At 36.0% G+C, this 16602-nt stretch overlaps 1 protein-coding gene across 1 annotated transcript; it reads left to right on the forward strand.

Moving 5' to 3' along the window:
• The first annotated feature begins 11530 nt into the window (after positions 1-11530).
• On the forward strand, positions 11531-15625 carry LOC149177293 (uncharacterized). The gene is made up of 5 exons (XM_089421712.1): positions 11531-11666; positions 11982-13492; positions 13786-13970; positions 14103-14181; positions 14381-15625. Exons 1-5 carry the CDS (start codon positions 11531-11533, stop codon positions 15623-15625), a joined length of 3156 nt encoding a protein of 1051 aa, XP_089277838.1.
• The last annotated feature ends 977 nt before the right edge of the window (positions 15626-16602 follow it).

The following is a 16602-nucleotide window of genomic DNA, read 5'->3' on the forward strand; positions in this document are numbered from 1 at the left end:
CTACCCTTATCTCTTCCAAGGTCCCAGATTAAGCTGTTGGGAGCCTTTTCTTCTCTACCTGAACTAGTTGTCTGCCAAGATTCAGCTGTTTGGACAGACTTCTTTCTCTAGTCTATAGCATAAAATTGAACACATGGCATGATCCAGATTAAACTGTTGGATCATCCATCAAAATTTGAAATAAGGTCATCAACATTGAAACATTTTACACACCTCTTGCTCTCTAGGAAATATGGGATCTTTGTGATATCAAAGCAGAGCATATTTGGACTTTCTCTTGCCAATCATGAAATATGAAACCTATTGGTATAGGTACCCAACAAGAATAATGAAAATTAAAATAAATAAGATACATCAATTTAAATAGAATAGAAATGTACCTTAGCAAGAAGTGACTCATAAACTGTGCACATGGTTTCAAAACCACGTCTCATGCCTTGTTGCAACAAGTCGTTTGCTGGCGTAATTCCATATTTTGTTTCTTGCATGTTTTAAACCCCATTATAAATCATAGATTTGATATAAAGGGTTTTTTTGTTCTATTAGTTATAAACTCAAATAAGCAAAACAACATAGAAACTTACAAATTCCACAATTAATTTTTGTTATGCCAACATATACTCACAACCGTTATTTAACCCAATGTCAATCAACTCTTCCGATGGCTCTTCTTTGTATGTTAGCACCTATTTTAAGACATTCAAGGATGGTTGTTGTAAAACAACTTAAAATATTCAAAAAATGAAACCTTGAGTTGTTATAAGGAAATATTAACAATTACTCACAAACATTGAACTCAACACTTTTCTTCCTTGTCGTCCTATTTTATGTACTGAACGAGTTCCATCTTGTTTTCTTTTCTGCAAGAAAATACTTGAAAATTAATATTTAATGCTAAATTATGTTTTTATATGTACAATGTCAATCATGATTACATACATTTGAAGCATGTTGTTGTTGATAAGGCTCCTCCAGTGATACAATTATTTCCATTTCTTTGACCATTTCCTTATACAAGTTTTTGGACATTCCTACTTGCATGTTTTGTATATCAGCGCGTTGATCATTTGGGATTTTCATAATCTTCCTTAAAAAAGTAATACACTATTGTTATAATGATAAATGAAAACTAAATATAACAAAATTGATATTAATAAATTAATAGTTTGTAGCAATATATACATATAATTCTAGAAAATCATTTTATACAATTATGAATATTACCTTTTAAATGATTCTTTTTTTTTGTTGTATGTTTTTTTTATATTGGAAGTCAGGCATGTCTCATTGATGATTGCTCTGTAAACACTTCCTATAGTTTAGATATAATTTCGTTCTTAGAATCTTTGCATTGATTTTTGTATTTTAAGTGAAAAGTACGTTTATACGTTCGTTCCACTAGATCCCTTATAGTTCTGTAAACAAAATCCCCCTTTAATTAACCTCTGACACCACTCCAGGTGAGCTAAGGACCAATTCATCATCATTTACATGTTCCATAAGTTTTCTTTTCTGAGAACAACATTGATCTTTTCCTCTGTTGTTTCTCCTTGTAGAACATTAAACATATATGAATTAATAGATCGTTTGAAACATGTTATTTAATACACGTATATTATTAATGAAGATTCAAAAAAAAAAACTCATATTAAATAGTATTTTTTCATTCACCTTATTCATCATCTTGCAATTTTTCTATCAGGCTTTTACGCTCGTCTGTATTTAGATTAGAAATAACCTTATTGACCTTCTTCATTTTGTGGCTCTGCATGACACACACCAACTAATACATATTAGTTAAACTTAAATATGGTTCAAACATACTAATTTTGTCAAGAATTTACAAAGAACTAGCCTTCTCTGATTTTTTTATTTGTTGTCATTGTTTCAATCAATATTTTTGTTACTTGAGACCTTATGAAACAATTGTTATCAATATACAACGTGTACCATTTAATATAGAAGCCATTAGATATATTTTACAAATAAATCAAATAATTTTCAAAAATAATATATATATATAGTAAACGATGTGTTTATCTGAATAAATGCACCGATGTGTTTATAATATTAAACACACCAGGTTTTTAATTATTTAGGAGCGTCTGTGGAAAATTAATTTTTAAAATTAATTTTAAATCAGAATGGTCTGATTTATAAGGCTAAACGCACTACATTGATTTAACAGTGCTATTAGGAACAAACGCATCGGTGTGTTATATTACACCGAAAGCAATGATGAACGTACTAGACAAAATCGAAAGTGTTATAATATACCAGTGCAATGAAATACTCGAGGATCCCTGGTGCATTATATTACAAATCGGGCACCATGCAACATATATTTGGTTTTAAAAAATAAAGGAGAGGGTTGACGACGCGATTTGTAAGGCTAAACTCAACGGAATGATTTGACGGTGCTATTAGGAAAAAACATGCCAATGCTTTATATTACACCAGGAGAAACGATGAAAATGCTAGATAGAATTGAAAGTGTTATAATATACCAGTGCGTTAAGTTACTTAGGTAGCCCTGATGTCTTATGTTACATGGGAGGCACTGTGAAACATATGGTCATTTCTTAAGATCCGAGAGGGCTAACGATGCATATTTTAAGGCTCAATGCACTACAATGATTTAACGGTGCTATTAGGAACATGAGTTGGTGCGTTATATTACACCGGGAGCAACAATGAACAAACTAGATATAATCGAAAGTGTTATAATTTATTAGTGCGTTGTATTACTTAGGTAGCACCAGTGTGTTATGTTTCATATGGCGCATTGTGCAACATATGGCCATTTTTTTAAAAAACGGAGAGGGTTGAAAATGTTTGGATCTAATTCAATAAGTGATTCCCCTACTTTATATGACAAACACCCTATATATAGTAAATACACAAACCCATTAAATCTAAAATGTCTAAATTGAAAAACCTTAATTGTGAAGTGGTAGAGAAAGTTAAACCCTAATGTGAAAGTTTGAGGGAAGAAGCAAGGGTTTAAGGCAAGTATTGAATTTTTTTGTCTTTTTTTTTTCTAAATTTTAATTAAATTTAAATAGAAATAGAGATTGTAAAATTTTTACTAGTAAAATTTATAGTAAATTTTTTATTATATGGGGTTTTTAATTATTTTTTATGAATTGTGAATAAATCTAATATAAATTCTAAAATATTTTAACAGTAAAATTTAAGATTTTTGTTATCCATAGTTTTGAGTGAATCACCATACCTTTCAACTTCTGATCTTTTGGCAAATCCAAAGTATATTGCAGCTCTTATTTGATCTTCTCTTGCAAATGATCTCTCTTTTAATTAAACCCTGACATAAAGTGTAAATTTTTTTATTAGTAAAATAAAGAATAAAATTTAAAACTTACTATGTAGGTTTTTGAGTGAACCACCACGCTTTTTAGCCTTCTGAATAGTTATGTTGCTCCAAATTATTTTGTTGCTACTACACAATGCTCCTGGTATATCTCTCTTACAAATCACTCCCTTGAAATTTTGGGTAAAATAACGAAATGGTGAATAAATTTTTATTATTAAAAACAATTTATGAAATTAGATTTTGAAAAATCAATTGCCGCTCATTTTTTAAATCTAAAAAAAAAAGAAAAAAAATCGTGGTTTTTTATTCAATTTCTCTACACACTAGTGTATTCGATACTCAAGTGCACCAGTGCGCTTATATAAAAATCACACCGGCATTTCTGGCACGCCATATTTTTTCAATGCACCGACACTATTATTTATTTATTTATTTTCGAAATCCCAAAATGGTGTGATTATTTTTGTTAATGCAACGATGTGATATATATTTAAAAGAGCACCAAGACCGTGTAATTCATTTTTATTTTCTAAAGTTGGGAAACAATTGTGTACCAGTTTGTTTTATGCGAAAGAGAAATGATATGATAACTTATTTTTTATTTTTTCAGAATGTCGTAAACCAATGCAAGTATTATTTAAAGCATCGGTGCACTTATTATTTACACAGACTAGTGCGGTTTATTCTGATTAGCGCACTGGTGGGGTTTAAAAGCTATATGAAATTTTATTTTCACAAAAAATAGCATATTAATATCAAATTATCCTTTAAGACGCATCCACATGAATTATAGTAGTTCATAATATACATTTTCTGCTTAAAGTCGCCTTGTTCTTTAAAAATGGTTTCAAAAATATATTGAAATTCAAAGTGTGATTATATGGTTCTCGAGATTAATTTTAGATATTCACACAATTTATTTATGATTTTTCTCAAATACAAGGATAAAATCTCAAAAATATTAAATGGCCAATTCTTCAAATTCAAGCTTATTCCATATTGTTGATCAAAGTCCTTTGCAGAGTTCTCCCTTTCCATCTCGAGTAAGTTTAGATTTTATTTATATTTTGATTATCTAATTTATTTTAATTTTTTTAATCCATGTTAATTTGAATAAAAATGTATGCAATAATTTGTAGATCCATATTCATGATTGAGTTCAAATGTAGAAAATATTACTCCATATTATTTTCAAAAATGTTGGAAGCTCTTATGAGGAGTAACATATCACAAGTAGTTGGTAGATGAAAATGGACAACCTCTTCACCATGTCAGTTGGAACATGGCATATTCTAGCCACAATCCTGGATCAATGATGGTAATAATTGTTTGGTATACTGAAATTTTAACAAACCAATTGCATTTTCATGCTTACTAATATCATTGATATTGTACTAATTATGATCAATATTTTTTGAAATTAGGATTCTAGTGATGATGGGTGACCTACCTACCATCTTTCGGTTCACCCCACTACAATGTCAAATCGAGAGAAGGTTGTGTTAAGTGAAAGACTCGGAGAGGAAGCATACAAACAATGGTTGAATCAATCACCTATTCAATTTCCACTACGTCTAGATTCACCAATTATGAATGACTCCAAAAATATTAGTTCTTCATCACAAATTGGAAATGGAGGCAATCATATGGAGGTTGGTATGGATGATTACTTACAGCATATGACTACCATGGAGGCAATGTTGTTAGATGCATTCTAGAATGATAAGCTAGGGGATGATGCTCATATCACTAATACCTTATTCGAAAACCTGAAATCTGCTTCCACTACCCCTCTCTTTGGACCTGGAGGCAAGTCAAAGTCTACTCAGTTGCGGACAACAACCTTGCTATACAATGTGAAAGCAAATTTTGGCATGTCAAATGCATGTTTCTCAGCAATATTTAGGTAATTAACTTGCACAATCAATTAAGTTCCTTATATTTTGTCACACAATCAAATTTAAAAATGGTCAATTTTATGAATGCTAAATATTGATATTGTAAAATTATATCCCCCACCAACTGCATGATATTCAAAGATAAGGTTCTTCTCAGTGATAATTTCTTGTCGGGTAGCTGCGAAGAGGCAAAGCAGTTGTTCAAAATGTTGGGTGTTGAGTACATATCATATCATGCATGTTTGAATGATTGCATTCTATATAGAGGATAATATATAGACAAAGAGATATGTTTGAAATGTGGACATGACAGGTACTGTAATTAAAAAGAAAAGGGTAAATAATATGGTCCTCCTCATAAGATATTGAGGCACATACCTATAATCCTAAGGATTCAAAGACTCTTTCGTTCCAAAGAATTAGCTATGGACATAAGTGATTCAGGAGTTATGTGAATCCAAAATGATTCAATAGCCATAAAGCATATACAAGATACATGGCCTAAAAAATTCAAAGATGAAGTATGAAGTCTACAACTCAATATAGCCATGGATGGCATCATTCCATATTCCCTCCAAAACACCAACTATTTTATTTGGCCAGTAGTAGTGATCAATAATAATATCCCCCCATGGTTGTCCCTAAAGAATGAACCTCTTATGTTGGCTCTCATAGTCCTTGGTAGAAGACAAGTGAATAATATGGATGACTACTTACAACCATTTTAAGGAATTATGGGAAGGGATACATGTGTACGATGTATCAAGACCCATTTCAACAAAGAGGAGTTTTACAATGTATGGCATATTTGCTTACACCATACATGATTATCCAGGCTTAGGAGTTATCTCCGGTTATTTACATTCTTATTGATTTTTTTAGTAACAATATTGTTTCACATATTAATTTAATTTGTTGTAATTGTTCATATATTCATGGTTGTTGATGTGTCAGCCTGTATACAATAATTTTGTAGGTCTTGTAACAAAAGGGTATCATGGATGTAAATGTTGTGGATCTTCTCTTAAGACTAGGTGGTCCAAACACCTATGAAAGCCAGTGTATGACTGCTCCAAGGTATTCCTCCCAAAAGAACACCCTTACAGAAGAGCAACATCTCCTTTCAATGGTAAATCAGAGAGAACCCAAAGGCTTGTAATAATGAAACTAGCTAAATAGCTTAGAGCATAAGAGATAGAGAAGGAGAAGGAGTTTGCAGAAATGTTTAATTCAAGTGAGGATCATATGTTCGATGATCTATATTTATTTGAAACCTATGTTGATAAATTGCCCATTTGGATGAAAATGAAATATGTCTTTTATGAGCTCCCATATTGGGAGCATCTTAAGATTTCCCACTGACTAGATCTCATGCATATATTTAAAAATGTTTTGTCTTATTTATGGAAGCACATATCATTGAAATAAAGTGACACATTGGTTGTTAAGAGAGTTGTTATTTATTCAAAAACTAAAAACAAACTGGCCAAGACAAGAAACCAGAGGAGAGGTTGGCCCCTCTTGGTCTTTCAAAGAAGGTGATGTCCCATGGATTTTAAAGAAATATGATCTTCCTTTTCCAAAGTTATAATGAATGTGAGGGTGCCTTATTTATATGTGTCTTCACTACGACGCTACTTCATTGTGGATGACCATTTGTCAAGGTTGAAATAGCATGACCATTTGAACCTTCTAAGAGTATATATCTCAAAAACATGGTTTTTTTATTTTTATGTAAAGGGATATTTTATAATTAATTTTTGTATAATGTACTATGTATTGTGCAGTGTCATTATCCTTTGTTCATGCATGGGTGTGTGAACCATGACTTACCCCAAGACTTATCACATGCCATATCTAAATTATCTACATTTTTACGTTGGATCACATCAAAGGAGATTCATATGGCTAACATTCCACAGTGGTGTCAAGAGATAGTTGAGATTGTTTGTATATTTGAGAAGGAATTTTCAATGAGTTTCATGGACTTGCAGGTTCATCTTCTAATTCACTTGGTAGATGAGGTTGAATTAGTTGGGATCATTTCTTGTCATTGGATGTTCTTCTTAGATAGGTACATGTAGAAATTGAAAGGTTTTGTTCGACAAAGGGAAAAACCCGAGGGAGCTGTGACAAATGGGTATATATCATATGAGTATTTATATTATGCCTATGAGTACATCAAGCAGATCAACAACACACCAGGTGTGGCGATTTGGGACAACGAAAGGATGAAGACAAAAGAGAAGGGGGGCTTCTCAAAACAAATGAAAAGAGGCACATGATAAAGAGTAAGTGCAAGATTATCATTTGTCAAATTACTACACAATAACTATTCACACCAAACTTCATATTAATGCATATTTTGATCATATATATATATATATATATATATATATATATATATATATATATATATATATATATATATATATGTTTGATTTCATCAATGAATTCAGAATTTGAAGCTATCAACAAATTCAAAAATTGAAGCTATCAACAAATTCATTTTTTACAATATGGAAGTGACACAACCGTGGGCTGCATTGTACAAAAAGAAGAGGAGGAAATGGAACAGTGACAGGAAAAAAATCAAATAGTTGAATGGTAGACGCGTGCCTTGTCCTAATCATTTAAAAAATTAAATTATGATTTCTATATTTTTTGTCAAAATTCAATTATATAATTCTTTGTGAGTTTTCGATTTTTTGTTGTTTAAATTGCATTTTTCAATGCATCAATGAGTTCAATGTCTTACCTGCAATTCCAATAAACCTCCATTTGATTTATGGGCAAAAGTAGCTTAAAAGATATACCCAAAAAAAAATCAAAACATAAAATGATTAAATTATACTTTAAAACACAAATTTCAAATAATGGAAAAGCCTATCATAATTCAATTATCAAATAAATATTGGAAGTTATTACTCATTATTATAGAGGAATATACATTATTAAAGAAAACCATACCACTTAATATAATTAGTAAATAATCTTTAATATAAGACTCTTTCACTTTAACACCAAGTTCTTAATTAAAAAAAAATAACAATATTAAATTATATTACAAAATCTAAAAAATTAAATATCAGAATCATCCGTATTTTAAATTAATTATTAATTTTTTTAATATTTTTAATTAAATTATTTTAAATTAATCATTAATATTTTTAATTAAATTATTTTATAATATCGATAAATAATATAATAAATGCACATAAAAAACCTTAGAAACATAGAAACATATTTAGTTGGTTGTTAAATATTTTATATTTTGAATATGTTATAACAACATATAACGAAAATCAAATTGTTTTTAATAGAACTTGTGAGCCATGTCATTCACCAAAATTTAAATAAGGCAAACCATCCTTCACGATGTATATTCCATGTGACAATAATTTATATCACCACGTTACAACGAACCTCATCGCCTTGAGACTGATGTGCACTCTAGAGGATTAAGCGATGGATACAATTTATTTAACGATATCTTTATTCATTTATTTGCAAATAGTTATATAAAGTAATAATAAAAATAATGTAAATGGTATATAGATTAATAATGGAGTATATTAAATTAGTTTTTTCATTATTACATAATAAGAAGTAAAATCGGGGGGTTGCGGCTTGGGAGAATGAACCGGAGCTGCGCAGACTGGATCCAGGGCGGGCTAGGCCGAGGGCCTAGCAACATTCAGACCCTGAAAATCTATGACAGGCTCTCGCAGTTGTTTTCTAATCTGTAGGGTCGAGGCGGGATCATGCAACCGGAGCTGCGCAGACTGGATCAAGGGCGGGCTGGGCCGGGGGCCTAGCAACATTCAGACCCTGTTAGAAGGAAGGAAAGTCTACGCAGGACTGTGCACTGGAGGACGGAGCCGCTAGCAGTCAAACGGAAGACGACAGAACCCAGGAGGCAAAACAGCTGGGGAAATCAGGTTTTAGTGGAAGGTAAGAGTTTTTACTGTGGAAAACAAAGGTAAAATGTAAAATAAAGGATTAGTGTTTAGATCTGACACTAACTCAGCATCGATCCTGGAGAAATAAGTTTGCTCTGATGGTCTAGTTAACCAGCATCGATCCTGGAGAAATAAGATTGTTCTGATGGTCTAGTTAACCGGCCAGTTACCATGGTTAAGCCAAGAGAAGTAGTGGATCTGGATCCAGCCCCTGAAGACATCTTATCGGTCTGGGGAAAGGATCCAACCGCGCATAACCTGGAAAGATATTTCGGAGCTTTAGACAGCTGTGGCATCGACCTGACTGCTCCGGAAGGGAAAAAGTTTAGTAAGAAGCGCATACCCCAGCCATCAGATAATTTGGAAGGGAAGGAAACAACCCATCAAGGCAGCAAGGGAGTGCAGCAGTCAAGAAAAATGAAAGGGATTGAGATGCATGTAGGTTTCCAATCCCGGTTCCAAAGCCACAAAGGCAAGGCTTCCTCTAACGGGCCAGTCCTCTCAGGAGGTCTTGAGGATATCGTAAATAGCGGAACGCTTTTAGGAAAAAGGTTCGCAGAGGGTTCTGGGAAGGCTTTGGCAGTTACCAGGGCTTCTATCGCAAAAGGATTGGGAAGTCCCAACAGGGGTGAAGGAAGGAGGATAGCAGGAAATGACGGCAGTCCAGATCTACAAAAGAAACAAATAGGATCGGAGTTACTGAATCAGGAGCCATCTCAGATCACCCTCGAGCAAACCAATGCTTTGATCAGTGAAACGGTGACAGCATCATATGCGACAAGATCAGATATTCTGGGGTATGAACAAGACCTGCAAGAGAGGGCTGAACAGAGTCAGCAAACAAGAGCAGAGGGCCAAGGGGTTAGGAAAACAGGGGAGAAAAGAAAGAAACAGAGGACGATAAAATCACAGGAACTCGAAGGAAATCTAGTGTTGGGTATGGATGTGCAGATAGAAGAGGCACTGGAAGTAGCTGAATGCACTTTGGTAGGTCGGGCGAGGGGGTATAAATACTCAACAAACTTCATCCATGCATGGGGAGATCAAAACTGGAAGTCAGATCTTATAAAAAGCTTTCAGGTTTCGGCCTTAGCCAAAGGATGGTTCATGGTGCGTTTCGAGAATAAGGCAGCGGCAGACTGGGTGGTAGGAAGGAACTGGGCCTTCGGAAACATACCTGTTCTTTTCAAAAAATGGAGCCCAATGTTCGATGCGGCGCATGCAAGAACAGATGCTTTTCCGGTGTGGGTAAGGGCTCCGGGTTTGCCATCTTTTCTCTGGGTGGAATCGGTATTCAAAGCGATAGGGAACAGGTTGGGCACATATTTGGAAGCGGATACATCATTCCTGCAAACACAGAACAAAGCAATGGCAAGGATTCTAGTCAGTCTAAATCCGCGGGGAGGCCTAGCAGAAAAAATCAACCTTCAATACAAAGAGTTCGTTTTTGAACAGGTTCTGGATTATGAACATTTGCCTTTTAGATGCCATAGGTGCCATGCCTATGGACACTTGGCTAAGGAATGCCCTTTAGGGAGAAGACGAAGGAGATATCAGAAGACAGTTGATCAGATTGAGAAGATAGTGAATCAAAATCAAGCAAGCCAGAGGACAGAACCTTCGCCTCTCCAACCAGAAGGGGTCATGGAGGTGGACACTAAGCAAGAGGGGAAAACATCGGAGGAAATTTTTCAAGACAATATGGGCAGTAGGGAAGAAGCTGTAATAGTGTCTGGGATCGAAGAAGTAGCACAGGAGACCTGTAAGGAAGCTGCAGCAATACAAAACCCTTATCAAGTCGAGGACACAAGGAGCATGGGTTTGGACCAAAGCAATACATCTTTACCTTCTGAAATAAGAGAAATATGCTTGAAGTCTGAAATTCAGAATAATAAATTTATTACTGAAGAAAACGATCTTATGGAAGTGCATATTGAAAAGCAAATGGGAAATGATGTTGGAACTTTTTCGGCTGTTATCCCCTCCATAAAGCTGAACCGTGATGATGGCTCTTATGAGGAGCCTTCCCCTCCAGCCGCTCCTCCTTTTCGCCACTATAATCTTAGATCCCTAGATAACAAGGCTGAGATTTTAGACTCAATTGGCGGAATAGGCCAGTCCTCTGCTCAGTGCTCAAAAAGAAAGCCTAGAGGACGGAAATCAAAGCTTTCCAAGGCCCAAGTAAAAGCAAAACACGATGTAGCTGACGGTAAACAACAATCAATTCTCGGGGCACTTAGAGCAGTGCAGACCCCTGACAATGGTTTAAAATGATCTTTACATCATGGAATTGTAGGGGTTTAGCCAGTAAACCCAAAAAACTGGCACTCAGGGAGATGGTTATAAATTCAAAGGCGGATATCTTCTTTCTACAGGAAACTTTGGGGAAGGGTGAAGAAGTAGAAGCTGCACTGAATTCAATTTTGCCGAGCTGGCGTTTCTCAGCTATTGACTCAGTAGGACACTCCGGAGGTATGGCGGTAGGATGCAGGGAAGGGAAATTTATGATCACAAATCAATGGGGTATGAAGCATGCAATGGGCATCGAAATTCAGTCTCCAGAATTTGCATTTCCCTTAACATTGATTAATATCTATGGACCTTGTCAGGGAAGATTATCTTTTTGGACATAATTTTTGTCAAAATCGGTGGTGAAAGACAAAAATCTTATCTTGGGCGGAGATCTGAATTTCTCAATTGGTAGGGCGGAGGCATGGGGGCCATCAGCCAGAGAGGACTCACTCTCTGATTTTTTTCACAATCTTCTAATCTCTAACAACTTGATAGATGCAAATCCAAGCAAGATCAAGCCGACTTGGAGAAACAGAAGAGCAGGAGAAGCAAGAGTTGCAAAACGACTGGACCGTTTCCTTATAAACGAAGAGTTATCCTCCAGAGTGTCTCTGTTTAGGCAATGGGTCGAAGAGGGAGGACCCTCGGATCATTTTCCAATCTATCTAGAAATTTCCAGGCCTCCACTTAAGCCGGCAGCACCTTTCAAGTTCAATGCTACATGGTTGCAAGAGGAATCCTTTGAAAAATTGTTCAAAGAAACATGGCAACACCCAGTCAGGAATACAACCGAGGACAAGGGGTTTTTGTTTATGGAAAATTTAAAGAGACTAAAGAAAGCTACTATAGAATGGGCAAAGGACAGGAAGCAGAAATGGAACGAAGATTTAACTAGGATCAAAGAGGAATTACAAAGGCTGGAGAGCACAGAAGAGGATAGTTATGCAACACAAGAATCAAAGGAGAAGATCCTTTCACTGGAAAAACGACAATCCCAAATTCTTTTGGCAAGAGAGGAGGAATGGAGGTTAAAGAGCAGAGCGATTTGGCTCAAGTCAGGGGATGAAAACACGAAATTTTTCCATAACTATGCTAAAGGAAGGAAATCTGTAAACACAATATGGAATCTCAAGAATGAAGAGGGTAGGGAGATAAAGACGTTTGAGTCCCTTTCAGCGCTTGGACAAAGGCATTTCCAAAGCTTGTATACAGACCAAGGAGAGATTACAATCGCTGAAATTATCAAGACTGCTCAATGTTTCCCTCGGTATGTGGAAGGGGAAGAAATAGAGGAATTGATGAGTGAAGTCTCTCAGGAAGAAGTGAGCTATGTCATCAAATCAATGGCCAAAGACAAAAGCCCAGGTCCGGATGGGTGGACCATTGAGCTTTTTCAACACTTCTTCGAATTGATAGGTTCTGAGATAACTGAGGTGGTTGACGAATCCAGAAGAAAGGGAGAGGTATACAGTCCGTTTAATGCAACCTTTATAGCCCTCATCCCTAAAAAGGAAAAACCTAAGACATTTGAAGACTTCAGGCCGATCTCTCTGTGCAATTGTATTTACAAGATAATCGCCAAAGTGATTGCTATTCGCATAAAGCCGATCCTGACAAGATGCATATCCAGCGAACAATTTGGGTTCCTAAATGGGAGACAGATACATGAAGCTATAGGAGTGGCGCAGGAGACCTTGCATAGTATTAAACAGAAGAACTTGAAGGGAGATGTAATAAAAATTGACTTATCAAAAGCATATGACAGAATTAACTGGAATTATCTCAGGCTGCTTTTAACTCATTTAGGTTTCAATGTGGATTTTATCAGTTGGATCATGGGCTGCTTTTCAAATGTCAGTTATGCGGTTCTCATAAACGGGGCAGCTACTTCTTTCTTTAAAGGTCAGAGAGGCTTGAGACAAGGATGCCCCTTGTCACCCCTGCTCTTTCTATTAGCTGCTGAAGGACTAAGCCAGCTGATTAAAAAGGCCAAAAGGGAAGGGAAGGTAAAAGGGATTGAAGTGGCGGTAAATTTGTTCATATCCCATCTTCTTTTTGTTGACGATATTTTGATTTTCTCAAATGGATCCTCCAATGAAATAAAAGAATTAAAACTCATTTTTGACCTCTTTTTGAAAGCAACAGGAATGTGCATAAATATCAGAAAATATCAGATCATTCAGGAAGGTTTAAATAGACAGGAGAAAGCTCAGATCCTTTCATCTTTTCCTTTTGATATATGCAATATGGATGTGACTTTTAAGTACTTAGGCTTTTGGCTGAAGCCTAACGCATACAGGAAAGAAGACTAGAACTGGTTGATAGCCAAAATAGAAGCCAGAATTGCGCATTGGAGCTACAAGTGGCTGTCAAGAGCAGGGAGATTGACCCTAATCAAAGCAGTGCTTTTAGCCATGCCGGTTTACTGGGCAGCTTTAACCTGGGTGCCAAAAGGGATACTGGAGAAAATAAGAAGAATATGCAGTAGGTTTCTCTGGGCTGGCTCGAAGGATGATTCTGTTCTCCCTTGGGTTGCCTGGGACAAAGTGGCAAGACCTAAAGAATGGGGAGGATGGGGAATAAAAAACCTTAATGATTTCAGCCTTTCGCTGGCAGCCAACTCAGGCTGGAGGCTCATAAAGGTGGAAAATCTTTGGACAAGAGTCGTAAAGAGGAAATATATAGATCCGATTCCGTTAGAAGACTAGATTAGAAGCCAAAAAAAGAAAAAGAAGAATGTCTCAGTGGTATGGAAAGCAACGGTGGAATCCTTCAAAGTAGTTGAACGAGGGCTGGCATGGAAGATAGGAAATGGGAGAAATCTGCAGCTAGGAAAAGACCCATGGGTGGGCTGCAATGGAAACTATGCTCTAACCCCTGGTCTAATTGGACAGTTAGAACAAAAAGGTATTTTCTTCCTAAACCAGGTTGAGAAAGTTGGGCACTCGTCAATATGGGGACAAGCTTGGAAATCAGGCGAAGAGTTGGACTTAGAGGCCCCTTGGTGGAATGAATGGAATGCATATATCCAAGAACTATCAAGAACAAATGTCAGAATAAGAGAGGAATCGGACCAGCTGATTTGGGCTCATGCTGATTCAGGAGAGTACTCCCCTCAAAACGGATATAAATTCATCATGTCAGGAAAGGGATGGGAAGAGCCTGAATGGTGGGCTAGGAACTTATGGAAATTAAAATGCCCAGCGAAAGCCAGGCTTTTCTTCTGGTGCATTTTAAAAAGGAAAACTCCTACTTGGGATATCCTACAAGGCAGATTTTTGCAAGGTCCGGGACGATGTTCTTTATGCAAAACGGATTCTGAAACTATCAATCACTTATTCCTTTTTTGTCCAGTAGCCAAAAATGTCTGGGCAGAGGCTGAAAAACTGATGAATAAGAAGTTTGATTGGGTAGGAAGGAATCTGAATGAAGCATGGGACAAATGGTGGAAAAATAATCCGGAAGGTAACATGCGGAACTTACCTCTTATAATCTGCTGGGGGGTATGGATCGCCCGAAATCGGAGCATTTTTCAAGATAAGGAATGCCAGGTATCTGCTATAGCAATTCAAAGTACTATGATCTACTCAACTATCCCTGAACCAGAGAAGAACAAAGTCCTGAGACAGAATAGGATAGAACAAATTCATGAAGGCGTTCCCTGGGCATATTTCGATGGGGCCTCTCAAAACAACAGGGCAGGTGCAGGAATAGTTTTTCACACAAATTCTCATCAATCTTTTAAAGCCTCTGTTGGTTTAGGTTCTGGATCGAAAAATTATGCAGAGCTCTCGGCCTTAAAGCTCCTTCTCTGTTGGCTCATCCAAAGGGGCATTTTTAGGATTCAGATCTTCGGAGATTCTTTAAATGTCATAAACTGGGTTAATGGTCAAAGTATGTGCAAGAATCAGATTTTAATTTCTTTGGTTGATGATATTCAGGTTCTCAAATCGTCCTTCAACAGCTTCTCACTATCCCACATATACAGGGATCGTAATGATATAGCTGATAAGCTCTCCAAGGAAGGACTGCAGATGAATCCGGGCAGCTGGAAAATTGTTGAAGAAGAGCTTGGGCAAATTCGAGTGTCAGAGATCCCCCCTTACGAAAACAGGGGCGGAAATCAGGCGGGGATGTAAGAGACTGCTTGCTTTTCGCTGCTGGAGTGAGTCTGCTCCTCCAGAACTGATTTCTCCATTTTGTCAGTGATCGATTTTCAATTCTCACTCTCAAAATGTTGGGTCCCGAGATCGGTCTTCTTTCTTCCTGTTGCCCGTTTTATCTCTGCTGATGCCTTTTCCATGCTGGACGTGTCCCTGCACTACACTCTGAGCGTTTTTAACACGGTTGCTTCTTCAGTTTATATCGGATGTTGCATATGGGCGCTTCTTTTAGATGGGATCGGTTCCAGCACGCGTTTTTCTCTAGTTTTTTCTTCTGGATCACTTCAATCCTTTTCAGAAATTTCGTGTTGTTGCAAAGGTCTCTCTTTCTGCGTAGACCTGTTTTCTTTGCCTGTTTTGCTTTTCTCCTTTTAAGGAAAAGCTTTAAATAGCTGAGTTTCTTTGGTTTGGTTTTTTGGACCGGAGGTCCTTGTTGAAGAACAGTTTTGCTTCAAGGCAGTGTTTATGGTCTGTTCCATACCTGCATAGAAATGCCACGCATGTGCAATGTAACTTTTTATCCCTTCAATAAAAAGTTCGTTTTTTCTTCGGAAAAAAAATAAATAAGAAGTAAAACCGTTTAATTAATAATATCTGCAATAATAAATTTTATTTCCTAATATTAAATTTTACATAAATTTAAATAAAAAATATTCAAACTAATAACAAATCAACCAAACATTAAACCCAATGTATCCTCTCTACAACCAATATAACAAACTAATACTGATTTGGCATGTAATGAATACCATAATTCCAATACGACAAGCTAATTACATAGTTGTTCGTTAAATAATTAAATTCTCTATTAGTTTATATGATAAAGGAAAAGTCCTTCGATGTGATCCATTTGTTGTCCAAACTATGATTGTAATTATATGAGCAATGTTTGAATTTTGGTTGTCAATGGATGATGTTGTAATCTTGGTACTTTTGCAATTTTTATATTTATA

This window comes from Pinus tabuliformis, chromosome 4_1 (assembly GCF_031772625.1).
Source record: "Pinus tabuliformis cultivar Carrire ecotype Pingquan chromosome 4_1, CPIR1, whole genome shotgun sequence".
Classification (NCBI taxonomy): domain Eukaryota; kingdom Viridiplantae; phylum Streptophyta; class Pinopsida; order Pinales; family Pinaceae; genus Pinus; species Pinus tabuliformis.

Bases quoted from the DNA above. Each gene is read 5' to 3' on its own strand.
- LOC149177293 (XM_089421712.1), top strand. From the start codon at position 11,531: ATGGTTATAAATTCAAAGGCGGATATCTTCTTTCTACAGGAAACTTTG. The intron at 11,667-11,981 runs GTATGGCGGTAG...ACAACTTGATAG, and splicing joins CTCAGTAGGACACTCCGGAG to ATGCAAATCCAAGCAAGATC. The intron at 13,493-13,785 runs GTAAAAGGGATT...TAACGCATACAG, and splicing joins AGGCCAAAAGGGAAGGGAAG to GAAAGAAGACTAGAACTGGT.